At 38.1% G+C, this 19,987-nt stretch overlaps 1 protein-coding gene across 5 annotated transcripts in view; it reads right to left on the minus strand.

Annotated features, from left to right (window-relative positions):
• CDKAL1 (CDKAL1 threonylcarbamoyladenosine tRNA methylthiotransferase) overlaps nucleotides 1-19,987 on the minus strand; it is a gene marked incomplete at its 5' end in the record, with an annotated part of 552,436 nt that overhangs the window by 444,614 nt on the left and 87,835 nt on the right. For all 5 annotated transcript variants that reach the window (XM_081143988.1, XM_081143989.1, XM_081143990.1 and 2 more), the window contains one exon: nucleotides 13,809-13,893. In XM_081143988.1, the coding sequence (XP_081000114.1) occupies nucleotides 13,809-13,893 (85 nt within the window). The remainder of the gene's footprint in view (nucleotides 1-13,808; nucleotides 13,894-19,987) is intronic.

Below are 19,987 nucleotides of genomic sequence, written 5' to 3' on the forward strand. Positions count from 1 at the left end.
AGAAAGGTGCTCACTCTCTCTTTCTCTCTCACCAAAAGAAGAAAAACACTGAAGAATGAATGAGCCATTGGAACACAACACACCTGGGTAGTAGTGACAATTGCTCAGTGGGGTATCTCTGCAGGGAGGCCTGCTGCAAAATGTTCAGATTGCATTCTAGGACGAGAACTTGACATTCTTCACTTACCTCTAATAATATCCAGTGATGCCAACCTATGGAAAATCTACAGCAAGCTTTACAGGACTGCTTCCCATCAGTTAGATTTTCACAGGTTACATCTAATTCTTCATTTTTTTTAAGTTAAATGTAAAACACTAAATTTCTATCTTTGTGAAGAGAAGCACTGTTCTCTAGCTGAAATAAACTTTTTAGAATTACATAAAATACTGTTTTCTAACATTTAATTATAAAATAAGTTTAACTCTCAACTTGTGTTCATTTGTTAAGATCTTTGACAATTTTAAACTCTCCTTTTTTAAAAATAAATTATTTTACAATTTCTAGTTTCTAAACCATATTTACAATGATTATATCACAAAAATGAATCTTAGAAACAATGAGATACTTTCCTTATAGATTCCATTTCAAATATGTTGACTGCAGATCTTAAGAGTGGAAGCAAGTATGTGAAAATCCCAATCACAGTAAGTCTTCACTTCATATCGTGGATAGGTTCTTGGGAACTGTGACTTTAAACCAAATAATGTATAACAGAGCCAATTCTACCACAGGCTAATGGATAGAAACAAGAGTTAAGTTCCTATCGCATATCTCTGGTCATGAAAACATCACCAAACTTCTAAACAAAGACCCAAAACACTTCCAATATTAAACAGTGAAATAAACGTGAGTTCTACATACATCTAAGAAAGATTAATAAAAACAAGTCAGATAATGATTTTCCACTCCACTGATTCCATTCCTAGTCTTGGGTGACCAAAGCCTCTCCCAGCAGGTCAGGATGCAAGGCAGGACCCATCCTGGACAGGATGCCCTTCTATCACAGGGCCACATACACCCACACTCAATCAGACTGGGGTCATTTAGACTCGCCAGTTCACTTCACGTGCACAGATTTGGGGTGTGGGAGGAAACCAGAGTCCACAGAGAAAACCCACCCAGGCATGGAGAGAACTCAAACTCAACACAGAAAAGTAGCCTTGGCCAGGAAGCAATTTTTTTTTCTTCTCATCAACGTTGTATAACAAAATAATGTTTTTCAAGCACCTGCTGTATTCTTATTATCATTATTATTATTATTTGGGTGTGCAACATCAAGCCATGAGCTCCTCTTACATATTGTGCTATTGCTTCATCAAAGACAGCTCAGGGTAACCAAAAGGAGGGAAAGTTCTCAAATGTCAACTATGTGGTTTCTTAACATTCTGAAAAAGTAAACAGGAGAAAGAAGGGTTATCTGTTCGAAAGTAAGTTGAGGAACCTCACTGAATACACTATTCTGACAAGTGAGAAAGATTAAAAAAAATACGTATCTTGACCCAAGATTACAACCTGCCGCAGAGACAGAGTTAGCCCCCAGGGAGCATTCTGCCTTTCCTCCTTCCTGAGAGCCCCAGCTCTGCTGAGACTAACAATGTGACCAGCCTTAAACAAATGAAAATACATTTCCTAGCCTCCCTTACCAACAGCGTTAGTCACGTGATATGTTCCAGCCAATGAGATGTAAACACAGGTTTTCAATGAGACTTCCTATAAGCTCCTTTAAAGGAGGGACAAAATCAACTGGCATTGTCCCCTTTGGCACTTCCCCTTCTTTGGAAAGAACATATGATGGCTGGAGAGTAACAACCATTTTACACCATCATGGCAAGACCAATAAAACAGCCGAAACCTAGCCCTCACATCATTGAATTGCTAAGTCAAAGCCAGCAACTTCCTAACTATATACTTTGCATTATATAAAGAAAAATAAATCCCCTATCTTATTTAAGCCTCCACTTCTCGGGTTTTCTAGGACATGCAGCTGAATTTAATTTCTAAGTAATACAATCTAATAGGAAAGAGAGATACAGAAAACGTTTTATGAAAAGCTACAAAAGAAGACACTAATTCTGACACAAGAAGGATGGGGGCAGGGTGGGGGAGTCCAGGGGATAAATATATAGAGAACACAAACATGAGTTGGTTCGTTCCTTTGTTCAACTATCACTGTCAACCACTGTACTAGGTGCTGGGATAAAAGGCATAGTGGCTGCCCCTAAGGAAGTTTGAAATGGGGTATAGACAGATAGAAATGATTAAAATACAGAGTTCTTTACATGGAGAAGCCACACACAGCCATTGTGCGTTGTACAAGAATGGCATCTTTTTCTAATACCCACAAAGGGGCTATCCAATCATCAAAGCCTGCACTCAAAGGCCTCAGCCCTTAAACAATAAAAACACAGGTAAACACAAGGTACTCTGAGTAGGATTTGCACCCACAGGTAAGGCTATTAGCTAACAGCACAGTTGTGCTTTACCTGTGGCTTTGATTTCCCCTTTACTGACACCCCATGCCAATTTTTCATGATCATAGACAACCATGCCTTAATGTAATCTAAAATCAAAGTAGCTTCTTAAAAATGGCCCGGAGGACACCTAAACCTAAGTGCAATCATAGGTAAGAAACAGAAACAGCTAATATTTTAGTGTCATGTCCTATGGTTTAAAGGTCATGCGTTTTTATTTCATTTCTTATCAGTTAATTAAACAACACTACCGAGAGACTAAAAATTAAGAACGATTATGTTTTCACACTTAGAGCACAGAGTGAAGGGAGAAATAAACACAAGAGTCTTTTTTTCTCTACTGTTGTATAAACACACACACATCGAGAATAAGTAGAATGTCTTTCAAAACAAAACAATAGGAAATCACTCTTGGCTGAGAGCACAGGCTTGGATAATGTTGATTTCTTCTTTAATCCGAGGAAGCAAGTTTCTGCACGCTTTCTGGGGCCTCCACCTACAGAGTTGTTAGGACAACAGCCAACACATATATTTAATTACGTAAGTATTCAATGCTATCAGCCAGCTGTTGCTAGTACATAATACACTGACCTCTTTCACTCACTCTCTTGCTTAAAATGACAAAAACAAAGCAACTGTTGACGGAACAGTAATCATAAAATATGCAAAATACTGTTCTTCAAAAAGATTTTAGGTAACTACAAAACTCGGTTTTGCATTTTAAAATGACTTACTACATCTGAACTGCTTTTTCTGTTCCTGATTTGCAAATTAAGAAATCTTTCAACTGTAAATTTAACTGATCCTTCATTTGTTTTTATTTTGTTAAGTCAACCTGGAATTTAACCCTCCAATATACTTTCTCCTTTATTTCCCATCAAACTTCTCACTGGGATATGTCACATGATAATCCTCCTACATTCCCATTCATCTTCATGTGTTTCCATGGTTAGGGGATAAGTAACTAAAGCCTGTAACAGGAAATTGGTCAAAATCTGCTCTGAATTATATAACTCTCACCCCTCACTTTAGGAATCAACAGAGAGCTCTTCATTTATGTTTCCAGAAAGCATGTTACGCCGATACCATTATTAACCCCAGACTAGCTGATGAGGGAAAAAATACTACAAAGTCCTAGCAACAACAGAAAGTAGACTAAACAGAACCATGACTTAAGACTTGAATAATACGAATTCACATATGGTAGACAATAAGAAGTCCTAACACATGAACAGGGGCTTTGCAGAGCAGTCTGGTCTTCATCAAATCAGCCTTTAATTCACTGTATAACCAGTGCCAACTGTTTACCAGGCACTGTTCTAGAGACAAGGGCCCCCGAGTAAACAGGCAAGACCATGTCATTGTCTGCACACATCTTACTGTTGGACTCATTTCACAGCGGCCTCGTGTCAGATTAACCTTCCCAGCACTTCTACTTCTTCCCCCACAACAGCCATGTTGATTGGTTGATCTCCCCCGGCCCCCCCGGTCATATATCTGATATTCTTTGCTCATTCATCAGAACTGGACAATTTAATACTCAAAGGTAAGACAAGTGCTGTGATAATATACTTACATAGTGTATAATATACTTAAGACAAAATGATACATTAAGAATGACCTGCTGATGCACAGATAGAAGGATGCTAAACTCCCCAGAAAGGGAAGAATGGGCCCAACTGACTGTACAAACACGTATTGAGCGATTACAACTGTGTGACAAACTCAAGGCCAAACACTACCAGATTTTTATCTACAACTTTCTTACCCTCTGATTCAAGAGGAGATGCTTAATTAATCCAGTGGCGAAGGTCCTGAAGCTGGCTCAGCTCACTTAGTCTGGCAGGAAAAACGGCATCCAGCCACTCACCGCAGAGCTTCTGCCAGCACAATCAACTGACTACTCCAAGGAAGGAGAAGGATTCTTACCCTTTACTACTTCCCTCTGGAAGGAAACTGGGCACCAATAGTGACAAACAGTTTCTTACCTCATTTAGGATAAGTGGCAGGTTTTCCCTTAGTCCATAAGCAAAACAGCCTTATTTCTAAAAAGAGTCCTTTAAATACAATATTTCAAAATTAAAATGTTCTTTCCCCATTTGCAAATATATAGCCTGTTACTAACAAGGGATTCAAATTGGCCTTGGGGGACCATTCTTAGGATAGTTGACAAGCCGTCCTACTCTATTAATGGTGTTTCCCAAGAGAAGGAAAATCATTACATGGTAGAGTCACAGGATCAAAGACTCCACAAACAAGGATTTTCCTGAGGTCACTAACCTGACCTCAAGACTCAATCTAGTAAAGAGCCAAATGTGTAAACAAATAATAAAATGTAATATGCAACAATAGATGTTTGTATGGGATAAAGAAGAGCACAGAACAGAGGGTGATTACCTCTGTGGGCCTTGGCGGTAAGGGGTGGGAGTTAGAAGGGAGATAACATTTGATACGAGTTCCAAAAGATGACCAGGTTGCCAGGCAGGATTACATGGGGTATGTGAGTGTGTGTGTGCGTGTGTGTGCCTGTGCGTGTGTGTGTGTGCGTGAGGGCGCACATGCATTTGGGGGAGAGGGAGAGCATATTCCAGGGAAAAGGAAGAATACATGCAAACACATTATATGTTTGAAAAATCACATAATTTAGGGGAGAAGTAAAATTCTATGGCAGAGTGGCGAGAAAAGAAGTCAGAAAGGTAGGCAAGGTACAGATTTTTTAAAATACCTTTTTACACTAATATGTTTATCTGTATGTATCCTACAGCTGAGAAGGAATCTTACAGGGCATGAAGGAGAGGACAGCATGAACTAGAATAGAAAAGAAGCTGAGAAAAGCTAAAAATCTACTGTAATATTAAGAGAAGAGATAATGAGGACCATAACTAAGACATTAGCAATAGAGATGGAGAGAAAGAATTAAATTCAAAAGATACGGTATAGTTTGTGGCAGTGTGATGAAACATGAAAACACAGTGCTTCACCACAAGTGCAAAGAGGAGCGCTTTATTACCACATAAGCAATAAAACACTGGGCAAAAGGAAAGAGAAAGAAGGGGACAAGAGGAGGAAGGAAAAGATACTTTAGAAGTCAAATCAATCCTTGAGGCCAGGGAGAAAAAAGGGGGAAAGAAACAAGGAATCAAGGAAAACTCCCGGTCTACTTAGTGGGTGACTATGCAACCAAACAAGATAAGCAATAGGAATGGAAACGCTAGCTGGGAAAAGGTGAGGTAGGTAATGAAGAGGTTCTGATGATTTAAAGTGTTAACAAGTCATCTAAATGAAGAAGTGAAGGAAACAGTGCGATTCACAAGTCTGGATCTTGGAAGGAGAGAATAGAGTCCAAAACTGAAATTTGGGAGTAATCAGCATACAGATAAGTACCTCAACAACGGAAATAGATGAGAAACAGTTCGAGGAACTGTAAACTCTTATTAAGCTTACCACTATTTAGAGAAAAACAATCGCATTACACAGTACCTGATCAATAATACATAGTTAAGTCAAACAGTACAATGGTTTGAACTAACTTTCCAATAGAGGGCAACATTTTGGTGGGGAGGGATAGCTAAAATGAGACTATAACTAGAAAAGCACATCGTGATTCACTGCATCTGCTACTGACATTTTAAACAATAATATAAAACTTATACTGACTTAAAGCTATTTCATACAACTAAAAAAACTAAAATTAAAATATCTAAGTTTTTAAAAAAATCTACAACCTGCACTGTAAGAAATAAACTTAACAAAACAACTTGTTACCTAACCTGTTCCTTACAAAAGGCCAAACTAAATTCCAGTGTTTTATCTTCCAATGCCAAATTTTTTAATTAAAAAAAGAGATAACCTGATTAGTAACAAATCTAGTTTAAAACAGAACCAGTCTATCCGTGGACCAGTGTGGCTAGGTCGGTGGGCATCGTCCCTGCACCAAAAGGTTGCCAGTTCGATTCCCACTCAGGACACATTCACAGCTTGTGGGCTCCATCTCCAGTAGGGGACATGCAGGAGCAGCCAATCAGTGTTTTGCTCCTGCATCGATGTCTCTCTCCTTCTCCCCTCCTCTCTAAAAGTCAATAAACTATTCTTTAAAAAAAAAAAATAGTGCCACTCAAGTTTTTCCTTTTCTTTTAAAAGGATAGGTACTAACTGAAAGGGAAAGCACCTCTTTATTCTTAAATCAACGTGTTTTTTTTAAATCCTCACCCAAGGAGTGAGAATATTTTTTTTCCATTTGTGTTTTAAAAGTTATCTTTATTGTTGAAAGTATTACAGATGTCCCCTTTTTCCCCACATTGACCCGCTCCACCCCGCCCCAGCCCCCCCAGGCCTTCACCACATTATTGTCTGTGTCCATGGGTTTTGCACATATGCAGATAAATTCTTTGGATAATTTCTCCCATCCTACCAAGGGGTGGGGAATCAAACCTGCAACTCAGGTATGTGCCCTTGATAGGAAATTGAACAACACTCTAACCCACTGAGGCACACCGGCCAGAGCTTAAATCAGCTTTTTTTAAGGCAATTCATTTTATAAGTTCAAGTTGAAATAATATTCTAGCACCTCCCCCAACTTCAATTTACAATGAAGCACTCAAAGTTAAATCTACATAAAGCAAAACAAAGTATTTTCACAATAGGAATAGTTTATCCAATAATTTGCTTGATCAACAGAATTCTATATAAGGAGCTTTCCTATAGATAGAAGATATTATACAAAGCAGGTATCCTCTGTCTCAACACACATTTCTTTGTCCATGTCTTATATTTCCAATATTCTTTCCAGTAATTTCACTCAGATTCCTTCAACATTACCATTTACTTCTACAAGCAAAGGTGGTTCAAAGAACTAGTGACTCTTGTCTATCAACTATCAGTATGGCTAAGCCACAATGCCCATTTGGGTTAATAATGCACAAGGTCAAACAGAGGTTGACAGTCCATGATCAAAGCAAGCTGGCTATTCTTTCTGTCATTTATATAGAACACACAAGATGTGTTTATTTTCACCAGCCTCTGAATGACCTCCTTTAGGTGGCATGGAAAAGATCCCACATTTCTATAAAGCATTAACTAAAGCAGTTTTCTTATTTGATACTCTCATTAAGAGCAAATTTTATTTTTTTTGAAACTTTTGATCTCTTTCAAAAACATCTTTGTTTGCTCAAGAACCCCTCAAGTTAAAGGCCATATGTCTAAATCAAATTGGTATAATGGATAAAAGAAGGACAGGGCAACTAGCAAATGCTCAAGAGGAAAAGAGATGCATGCAATAGGCTGCCATCACAAATCATGGGTTCAATGAGTTTTTCAAAATCAGTAAAGGCAATAGCACTTAAGATTTCAAAGTCAAAAGGCAGCAAAAAAATATTTTACCTCTATTTTTGCTATTTAAAACTCCTACTCTTTTATCAATCTGAACATCAGTTATACAAACTCTAAAAACCTTTAGTAATTAGATCAACTAGTAGAAAGCCAGTGTAAGTACTGAGCAGTACAGCCTACAGATTAACACAGATATGCACTTTCATATCAGGTATTTTGACTAGATTAAGGAATTATTTAAACACAGTGATTTGTTATCAGCACTAGTTTATAAAATGAAGATTTCCAAATAATTTTAAGCTAATATTCTCTCTGACCAAGATTAAATAATACTCTTCCCATGACTGTTGATACTGTGAAACTGCAAACCTAGTATTTTCACCACCAGCACCACCACCCACCAGGAGAAATAGTCCCCCTCCACCCAAAAACAATCAGTCTGTGGCTATCTTGTCAGAAACTCATAATCAATTCAGGGGTCTTAATCAATGAGATTGTATTAATCACATGGAAGACAGTAAGTCCCTTAAGAGTTATTTTTCTTTACTCCTGTTAAAACAAGATGGCCCAGCTGGTGTGGCTCAGTGGTTGAGCATCAACCCATGAACCAGAAGATCACCGTTCAATTCCCGGTCAGGGCACATGCTTGGGTTATGGGCTTGACCCCAGTAGGGGGTGTACAGGAGGCAGCCAATAGATGATTCTCATAATTGATGTTTCTAACTCTCCCTCTCCCTTCCTCTCTCTGAAATCAACAAAAACATATTTTTTAAAAAAAACAACAAGATGACCTAGCCCTGGCTGGTGTAACTCAGTTGGTTGGAGTACTATTCTCTACACCAAAAGGTGGTAGATTCGATTCACGGTCAGACACATGTCCAGATTGTGGGTTCAATCCCCATCAGGGCACATATGGGAGATAATCAATTAATGTTTCTCTCTCACACTGATGTTTCTTTCTCTTTCTCTCTCTCTCAAATAAATAAAATTAAAAATAAAAATAAAAAACCAAAATGGACTACTGCCTAGAGGCTCAAGAGAGATAAAATAAGGAATTAAAGACAACCAAGAAACATCAGAAGAACAAAAGCAGATGGTCAAAAAGGATGACAAACACTGGGATGAGTGGCAGAGTGAAGCAATCATTATTTATAGGGGGTCCAGGTTAGAAAAAAGTAGGTCACAGCCCTTCCTTGTAAACCTCTGCATTTGAGCACAAGGGGGTGGGTGCAACAAAACAAGGAGAGAGGAAACACTCTATCAGGCTCTCCTTGGATTTGTATCTTGCCTCACTACCGTGGAAAACAAAACGCATGCAAGATATGAGGCTGAAGGGAAAGGATAGAGCTAGAGTGAGAGGAGATAAATGGGTGGCATGACAAGGTATAATGAGTTCAAGAACTATTCATCTTTGTTTTCTTTGTTAGGAGATGACGACAAGGAGGAAAGCTTCTAAAGAAAGCAAAATGCTTGACAAGATAGGTAATCTATCACTGAAGGTTTTAAATGTATAAATGTCACTTGAATTTGATATTTTCTCCGTGTCAATTTTTACTGTGCTTTTTACAGCATTGTATTTATTCTGGAGACAAACCAAATGTTAGCTTAGGTGTTAACAAGAACTAGTTGTAATTATCAAAAAGTCTTCAAAGCCATATTTTAAAAAATACTTAATGACCTATAGTATAATACTGTTTTTAAATGATCTTTCAATCAAGCAGAATAGTACTTAAAGGAACCTGTGCGTGTCTCCACTCGCTTTGTGGTGTTAAAATGACAAACTTTTCCTACATGGTTACCTTGCTTAATCATTCAAACACCATATCATTACTCTGAACCACATTCACAACACAGTTTATGTGTATAACAAAACCATTAACACAAGTTACATTTGAGTTTTTAAACTTTTAGAAACAGTCTGGAAGCATATCCATTAATTAGATTATAAAACTGGTTATTACAGAAACTAAGTTCTCTGGGCTCTGCACTTAGGGGTGTCCATAGCACTAAAATAGCTTTCTATCTTATTTACCTTTCCTATAGCGGAAAAAAATAACCTTAGAACATGACAGACTTCTCATAAAATCAAAAGCATTCTTTGAAAATGAGCAGCATCTGGTAAACATAATCCTCCTGCTCCTAAGCATGACCCAAATTCATCCCTGTTCCGTCCCACATCCTTACCACCTCCTCTGCCTCCCACCACAGTTCTGGCAAGAACTCTTCTCTGCTCCTCTATAATTTCTGAATTGAGGATGCCATCACACTCAACTATGATAACTTCTATGCAAACAATATAAATCTATATCACTAAGGTGATATCTGCCTCAGTTCTACAACCTGACATCTTTGTCTGGGAAGCACAGTAATAAAGTGGCTAACCATGCAGACTCCTAGTCAGACTGCCTAGGTTAAAACCCCACCTCCTCCATTTATGAACTGAACAGCCTTAGAGAACTTCATCTATGAAACAGGCTGCTTCATCTGTCAAATAAAAATAAAATTGAGGCCTCACCAGTTTGGTTCAGTGGTTAGAGCATTAGACCTCAGACTGAAGGGTCCTGGGTTCGATTCTGGCCAAGGGCATGTACCTCAGTTACAGGTTCCATCCCTGGCACTGGTCGGGGCACATGCGGGAAGCAACCAATCTATATGTGTCTCTCTCACATCGCTGTTTCTCTCTCTCCCTCTCTCCATTCCACTCTCTCTGGAAAGCAATGGAAAAAAATACGCTAGGGTGAGGATTTGAATGAATGAATGAATGAATGAATGAATGAATGAATGAATGATAAACAAAATTGAAATCTATGACATGATAGCCTGCAAGAATTAAGATAATATCCAAAAGATATACAGCACTTTGAACAGTGCCTGCCACAAAGAATACTATCAATAAAGATACAATAGTGTCCATTATTTTATTACAGTATTTGGCTGTGACTTCCAATACAGCATGACCAAAACCAAAACATGTCTTCCCTCTAACTGAACTCTCTTTCTGGAATTCCCTATACCATTCTAGTCAGAGACCTAAAAGTCATAATCAATAATGCTAAATGTGTAAAGAATTCTTTCTCACGTCAATTCCTTCCTTCCAACTCAGAACGCCGCTACCCAAAAGGAGGCCATCAGTACCTGGACTACTGCAACTCTATCCCATGGACTCCTGATCTATACTCTCACTTACACCCAACCATTTTGCACACTGCTGCACGAGATAATTCTCTGAGGTCCAAGGGAGTAGACACATTTAGAAAATGAGGTTTTTTTAACTTTACCTTTTATAATAGTATAAAGATAAAAAATACTGCACAGGTAAAATGAGAAAGAATAGATTTTTTTTTTTAAATAAATTATATTGGAACAATTTGGTATCTACATTGTTAGGGGGGACATCTAAAAGATACACAGGAGCTACATGAAAGAAATTATAATCCATAAAAAGTCAAAGATGACCTAAATACCTTAGTCATGGGCTGAAAGACTCAATGTAAAGATATCAACTCTCCTCTCAGTCATCAAAAGACTCAATGTAACCACAATCAAAATCACTTGTTGGCCCAGCCGGGCGTGGTTCAGTGGTTAAGTGTCGACCTAGGATCCAGGCGATCAGGGTTCGATTCCCGGTCAGGGCACATGACCAGGTTGCGGGCTGCAGCTGATCAATGACTCTCATCATTGATGTTTCTAGCTCTCTCTCTCCCTCTCCTTTCCTCTCTCTGAAATCAATAAAGATATATTAAAAAAAAAAATCACTTGTTGAACTTAAAACATGATATTAAATCTTTATGGAAGGGCAAAGGAAAGTCAAGACACCCTTAAAGAAGAACAAAAAAGCACTAGCACTCTTAAATATCTACACATTTAATATACATCTACATTAATTAATACTGTGCAGAATAAGTATCATAATAAAGAAACATTAATAAAACTAAATAAAACCCAGAGACAGACCCAAGCACCTATGGACACTCGACATGACAGAGTGGGTAACAGAGAGAGAGAAGGGGAGAGGATAAAGTTTTAAAAACAAAGGCAAACCAATAATGATGCTGGGAAAATTTGGTTTCTACATGGAAAAATAAATAAAACTATTTTGAAATTTAAAATAAATTGGGACCTCCTTTCTGGCACCATATAAACAAAAAAAGTCAACTCCAGATGGATTATAAACCTAAGTGTAAGGAGTAAAATCTATAAGCCTTTTACTTTTAGAAGAAAATATTGGAGAATATCTTAACTTCAGGGTAAGAAAAGATTTCTTAATAACAGCACAGACTCAAAGAAAAAGATTGATAAATTTTAAACCAGCATTTATCTCCATCATAAGATGCCACTAAAGAAAGTGAAAAGATAAGCCACAATTGATATCTGAAACATGTGTAACATGTAAGGATTAGTACCTGGTCCACATGAAATGTATTCTCACAAATAAATAGACAAACAATTCAACAGAAAAAAAAAAGTTAAGCCATTTCACGAAAAAGGAAAATCCAAATGGCCAATAAACATAAAAAGATGCATCATCAATAACTACGGAAATGCAATTAAAACCACATTGAGATACCATCTCCACCACTAGACTGGTAAAAATTAGAAGTCTGACCATATCAACTACCAGCAAGAATTGAAAACAACTCCTTGAATCCATTACTGGTGGGAGTGAACACTGATACATGCATTTGGGGAACGAGTCTGGAGTTACCGATTAAAGTCTGAATATGTACATATCTATGACCTAATAACTCAACTCCTAGTCACATATCCTAAAATAACCCTTACACATGTGCCCCAGAAACCATGTTCTAAATATTCACAGTAGCAGTGTTCACTCATACAAGCAAAGCCCTGGAAAACTCAAAACTCCATCAATAGTCAAATGGACGAATTGTGGCAAACTCATGCAACAAGTGATCAGAGCAATTTCACATCCAGCAACATGGATAAATCTAAAAGCAGGATGTTTAAGGAAAGAAGCAAATCTCAGAACACGAACAGTTTAAATCCAACAAATAAAGTATAAAACAGGGAAAACTAAACAACCAATTGTTTAGAAATATACTTAACAGATGATAAATTTACTAATAAAAGCAATGGAATGGCTCACAGAAATCAGGATAAAAATTACTTTTTAGGGGTATATCTGAAAGAGGGACATGAAGATTTCTAAAGTCTTGACAATGTCATATTTCTTATGCTGGTGGTGGACATATTGACAGTAATTTTATTATTTTTTAAACGATAGTTTTCATAAATCTTATATATGTATAGTTCATAATGAAACCAATTTGGGGGAAGACAGGAGTACGTGTTAGAGTGAAGTTAGGTGGTGAAGAATCTGAAGTCTGGCTGGGAGGCAAGAACTAAAATAGGACGATTGCTAAAAGGGGTACGTGGGGGTGATCAGACTTGAGCATGTTTAAATACCAATGAAAAGGCACCAGCGGGACTAGAGAGGTTGAAAAGATAGGAGAATGAGGAAATAACTTATAAAATGAGATTTCTAAGTGGGTGGGGTAAGATTCAGAGGACACGTGAAAAAAGGATATTTCTTTCACTTTAACTAGAGGGAACAAAGCAAGAACCAAGGATTCATATACCCATGCCCCCCTCCCCAACAAACCGTATTTCCCTTGATAGCCAGGCATTACTAGCATCTAGAACAGTGCTAATGGGCAGGGAAGAGAACAGAGGTAAGGACTGCTTTGGATAGTTTCAAAAAGTATAGAATGGATTCCCTGAGAAGAGTACATTGTTAATATCTAACAAATATTCCAACCACCTATTAGCTAACTTCACAAATGCAAAAATCACCTATTAGAAAAGTCTACATTAAAGTTTCATTCTTCACCAGATAAATGCAAAAGCAATATAATATTAAAAGTCCAACTCATACTTTTTTTGATACATACTGAACATTTATATTAGCAATCTTTTAAAAGCTAATTTCCTTAAATTAACTCTTACCTCACTTATAAAAAATAAGAAAAAAATCAACTTCTACTTACTTAATTGAGTTTCTAAAGTGGTCTTCAGCTGGGTTTTTTACGGTACAACTATTCAGGAGCCATAAATCTGCGTCTGATGCATTTTCTGTTAAAAACATGAATATGAAAAAGAAAAGTATCACATTTAACTGGTCAGAAATATACAAGCGCTTACTTAGATGGCACTGCGACTGCTGGGGGAGAGCAGAGAGAGGAGAGAATCAAGTCAGGTAAACAGGCAATTACAATATAGTAGGAACTGCTGTAATATGGAAACACTCATGAGAAATGAATATTAAAATGTATAACCTGTGCTGTTATCTTTTCATTTAAAGTATAAAGAGGGTCAGCATTTGCTTCCTGTATTTTCAATACTTGAGAGTACTTAATAACTTCCAAAAGTTAAAGAGAAACTGTCCTAAACTTACCTTTAAAGAGGAAATTGCACCTTTTGGGCTGCATGTTAATATTTTTCAAGTACATGTCTTATCATACGCTGAATATTCTTCAGCTTGAGAAGTTATTAAAAATATAATTTGTCTTCCTTGAAAAGTTAAAGATTAACCTCAAACTAAGGCCTTTATTCCTCCCAACAATTTGATTAGATATTGTTATACACAATAATAAACTCACTAGCAGTGCAACAAATCACCCAAACCCATTGTGCTTATTGACATGAATTTATAAATGCCTAAAGTGCTTGATGCTATTCCAACTACCTTGCTGCCTAAAAGGACTTACACTTTAAAATAGGATTACCACAATGAAAGGAAAACCGAAATTGAAAACCACAGCACCTCCAATGGTATTTCAATAGAAACAGAAGCTGAGGTCAGAAGTCATGCAGAACTAAAAGGACAGACGGATGCCTGCCTCTACACCTCTACCTGAGAAGGGGGCTTTGAGTGTGGGCACTACGTGAGAGGGCAGGTGAGCACCTCAGAGCTTCGAGTAACTTGGCAAAAACTTGTTCCACCAATGTTTTATTAGAAAAATGGTAAAATATTTTTATAAAGAGAAAGGATCCAAAAATTCTTAAAACACTAAAAAGGCAAGGGAAGTTCCATATTACTATACATAAGCTGAATACCATGATCCCCTAACTGGTCTCACTCCTCCCATTCACACTCCAAACAGTGTATGTCCCACCCAAGAGCCAGAGTGGCCTTTTATAAAACATAAATTTGGTTAGGTCACTTCCCTGCTCAAACTCAGAAATGAGGAATATTCACCTACCTTTTTGGTTCCCTCCAAACCACTCCCCACAATACCATCAGTAATATACTCCTCTAATATCGATCTGCTCACAGCACTCTTGAAACCTTCCAATGATTTCACGGTGACATTCAAGGCCTATCCAGATCTAGCCACCTCCCCAACTTCAATGTTCATTTCTCCCTAAGTTCCCTCCAGCCACACTAAGCCACCTGGAATTACTAAACCTTGCGCTATGCCATCTGCCTAGAATACCTTTATTTTCTTCAGAACAGCAACTCATATAGCCCCTCACCTCAATATCCACCTGGCTAACTCCTACGCATCCTTCAGTTTCAGCCTGAGATTGGTCAGTTGCCACCTCTCTGCACTCCCATAGCAGGCTGCATAGACCATTCTGGCACTTTATAATTCTGTATTAAAATAAATAATTTTTCCAGTCTGTACTTATTACTATTTAAGAAATACTTAATACATTTTTATCTGCTGCTTTCTGAATGTCCAGATCCTAACAGAACAGACATTCAAATAGCCATGAAACACTCAACAGTACACAAGTAGGTACAAGAAGAAAGATGACAGAGGATAATGTGTGAGACACATACATACAGCACTTCTACCAACCTCCCAAAGCCCTGAAGGTCATACTAATCTAAATAAGCTTCAAGAAAGGCAATTTATTTAACTAATATGTAGAGCTGAGATTTTCTTATTCACAGCAACACCCTCAGCACTTATTACAGTGCCTGGCACATTGTAGATACTCATTAAATATTTACTAAACCAATGTTGAATTTTGAAAGACAAAGCAAATGTATAATGAGCAATATATTATAAATTTAACAAAAAGTCATGGAAGTCTGTTAGCCCATGATAAGAATATAGAGACTGTGGATTTATTTTAAACAAACAAAAACCTAAAGACAGAACTACTTGTTGCAGATGCTAGGTTGGTATCCTGGCACACTCTTCTAGTCACCTTAAAGCCATCAGACAACTCTTACCATATCTCAACAGAAGCCCTCTCAAGGAGAACTTCAGCAATAAATAAGGCAAATCATTCCACTTTGTCTGGAATTCTGTCAATGTTGGAATGTACTGACTTTCAAAATAAAGTGAATTACTATGCTGGTGACCCAGTTGTTGTAAGCAACAGGAAACCTGTGAACATACCAAAATGCCTACAAATTTACCTAACTTTTTAGTAACCATCCCACAAAAGAGAAGTCTCTCCTCCAATGAACACAGAAATAATCCAATGACTTCTGAACTTAGTTTTATGTTAATACATCTTACTTAGTATTGTCAAAGCATTGTTCAACTTACAAGCATAAAACAGTCAGTCAACAACCACAACACAATGAAGATTTACTATGTGCGAGGCTATACTCTAGGTTATGGGGATATGGCTATGACTAGAGTTTCTACCCTAAAGGAGTTTGCAGTCTTAAGGAGGAAGTACAATAAAACACAAAAACAGGGAAGCCAGGTAAGTAATTTCAGGCACCTGTCAATGATATTAGGGCAACAAAAGAGGGTAATGGACAAAGAGTAATTGGTGGGTTGCTAGTCAAAATAAGTCTCCCTCGGAAGTTCAAATCTGAACTGAGACTTAAATAATGGGAAGGAATAGGCAGAGATAGGAAGAGCTTTCCGAGAAGATGCCACAAAAGCAAAGGCCTTAAAGAGCACCAAGCTTGCCATGTTCTAGAAACAGAGAGAACACCAGTGTGATTGGACACAGGGAGAACAGCAAGAGAAACATCGGAGAGGTAAGCAGGAACCAGATTACGCTGGCCACTGAGTTTCAAACGTGAACTAGTTCCTACCTCAGAAAGCCCATTCTGAAAGCACTGTGAAGACAAGGTATAAGCAATGAGGGAAAAGTAAAGGCAAGCAAACCAGGTGGAAGCTGACACATTGGTCTAAAAGTAAGTGGAAGACTGTGGTAACCTGGACTGGGATTAGGGCAATGGCCAGAGTGAGAAGTAAATAGAGGCATATGTTGAAGGCAGAAACAAGAGAACTCGCCGAGAGATCAGATGTGAGTCATACAACAAGTAATCAAGTAGGATTCCTAAGCACGTGGAAAGGGTTCTGGCCTGAGCATCAGTTGTTTGTGGTGTTGTTTACTGAGACGGGGGGTTTGGAATAGAACAGATCTGGGGATGAGAGAATAACTAGGGGGGTTTTGGCCATGCTATATTTGAGATCCCTGTTACACATCCACCTGGAAATACTGGCCAGCCATTTGTATATATAAAACCAAAGTTCGAGGGAGTCTTTCAGGCTTGAGACACAAATCAGAGAATCAAAACCCTAAGAAGATATCTGAATGTAGAGGAGTGGATGAGTTCACCCAAGGAGATGGTATAGGGGTGGAGGGGAAGCAGAGAAAGGAGAGAAAAAAGTGGAAGACAAAACGCCGAGTCATTCGCAGGAGTGGCAGAAAAGCTGAGATAAGGCATTGGAAAAGGGCGGCCAGCAAGATGGGCATAAAACCAGGCATAGAGTCACTGAAACCCAGAGGAGAAAGTACTGGAAGAAGGAGTGATCAATCATAATAAATGATGCGAGTCCAAGAAAGATATCTGTACAAATATCAGTATTGTTAACAAAAGAATAAAATGACTGTTCAGACTTTTTCATGTTCCTTTCTCAATTCTGAGTATTTGCTTGCTCTGTGCCAACCCACGATCACGCAGAAAACGCCCCTTTTCACTAAGTAACACAGAAAACAAACTCACTACAGAACGGGAGTGAGAAGGAATATCATGTGTGGCTATTTGCCAATAAAGAATGCTGATTCCACATTTTTGGTCCCCTTACGATCACATTTCCTGGGTTCTAAGATGCCATCAACTATAAGAAAAACTATCAGCTTAGTAACAGCTCTTCAAGAGGAGTGGAACATTACATTCATGTTCTTATTAATTTTAACATATATCCCAACTTCAAACATTAACATGAGAGACAGGATGTGGGTAAAATGCAGCTAAAACAGAAGAAATGAGTGAGCTTAACATGTTATCTTCGAGTGGCACCACCTAGAATAAGAAATACCGGAAAACCTGGCTTTCCAGAACCTCATCACCCAAAATAAATGAATGTTCAAATATAATACTACTAGAAGTTTTTTTGTGTGTTTTTTTTTTCATAGAGAGGAAGGGAGAGGGAGAGAAAGATAGAAACGTCAATGATGAGAGAGTCATTGAGCGGCTGCCTCCTGCACACACCCCACCTGGGATGGAGCCCACAGCCCAGGCATGTGCCCTGATCGGGAATCTAACTGTGATCTCCTGGTTCATGGGTCGATGCTCAACCACTGAGCCACTCTGGCCAGGCCCACAAGTAGATTTAATTCACTTGGTTACTGAATTAAATATCTGAGAAGATGAACATTTTATGGTCTTTCCTTAATCAGATCATTCATGCCAGGCCCTCCAGTGCCCAGGAGGGAGAAGCAGTTACAGAGGAGCCCTTATGAAAAGAAGGGTGAGGGAGATGGACAAGAATGGACCAAGGAAGGGAAAGGCAGTAAAAAGGCACTGCACTTGGAGAAACAGATTTGAAGAGGACCCCAAAAAAGATTTTTACCTACTTCGAGATTTGGCCTACAGCACTACTGTTAACTCCTAATATGGAACTGAAAGTCATCTGAACATTAGCCAAATACTGCCAATGCCTGAGCTGGGATGTCAGGACTGGTTTGGAAGGCTACAAACTTTAGGCTAACCATATGGAATCTAGACCTCAAGATATGGTTATTTACTCTTTCATTATCACGCCATAGTGCTGCCATGAATAGCACTGTGCATATATCATTCTGTATTCCCAGATTATCTTTGGAATCAAGTCCAAAAGAGTAGGATTGTTGGGTCAGGGATAAATTCATAGGTAAATGCATTATATACTGTCAAATTCTCCTCCCTAAGGGGTCTCACTTTGCACTCTGAGCAATACAAGACAAGGCCTGCTGATCCTTGGCATCACCCATGGAGTGTGCTATCAAACCTGTAGACTTTTGTCAGTCAGGTGAGAAACAGAAAGCCAGGTAAGGTTTTAATGTGCCTTTCTCTTATTATGAATGAGTTGGTAATCTCCTCATATGTTTAAGGACCATTTGCAAGCTTATGGGAGTTTTTTGTGGTTTTTGTGTGTATTTTTTCAGTTTTCAGTCTGTTCATATCTTTTGCTCACTTTTCTATCAGGCTAGTCATTTTCATTTTAAGTTTTAATTTAGTGACACACATAAACATAGTACATATACAGAGAGAATATTACTTGTCTATGATATTGGTTACAATATTTTCCCCATTTATCACTTTACTTTTTTATAGCTTCTTCATACATTTTATTTCAAATTTATCCACTTCTTCTCTTATTGCTTCTGGATTTTGAGTCATAATTAGAAAGTCTCTTGTACTCCTAGATTACCAAGGAATTTATCTATATTTTCTTCTAATACATATATGGCTTAACATTTAGATCTTTGATCGATTAGGAATTTATCCTAATACACATCAATCTTACTGAATTTTTAAAATAAAAGATGAAATAAGATCCTATATTCTCATATCAAATTGGAAAACAATAAAAAGTCTGATACTACCTAATGCTAGCAAAGGAATGGGGAAACTGGCAACCTCTTCCTCTGCTGATGGCAGTCAACACTGAGGAAGTTCTTGGAAATGTAATGTAGGGATAGCTATCAAAAATTTAAATTCTGGCCCGGCCGGGCGTGGCTCAGCAGTTGAGCGTCGACCTAGGATCCAGGCGATTGGGGTTTGATTCCCGGTCAGGGCACATGCCCAGGTTGTGGGCTTGATCAATGACTCTCTCATCATTGATGTTTCTATCTCTCTCTCCCTCTCCTTTCCTCTCTCTGAAATCAATGAAGATATATTTAAAAAAAAAAAAATTAAATTCTGCCCTGGTCGGGTGGTTCAGTTGGTTGGAGCATCATCCCATACACCAAAAGGTGA

The sequence above is a fragment of the Miniopterus schreibersii genome, assembly GCF_964146895.1.
Source record: "Miniopterus schreibersii genome assembly, chromosome: 8".
In the NCBI taxonomy this organism is placed as follows: Eukaryota; Metazoa; Chordata; class Mammalia; order Chiroptera; family Miniopteridae; genus Miniopterus; species Miniopterus schreibersii.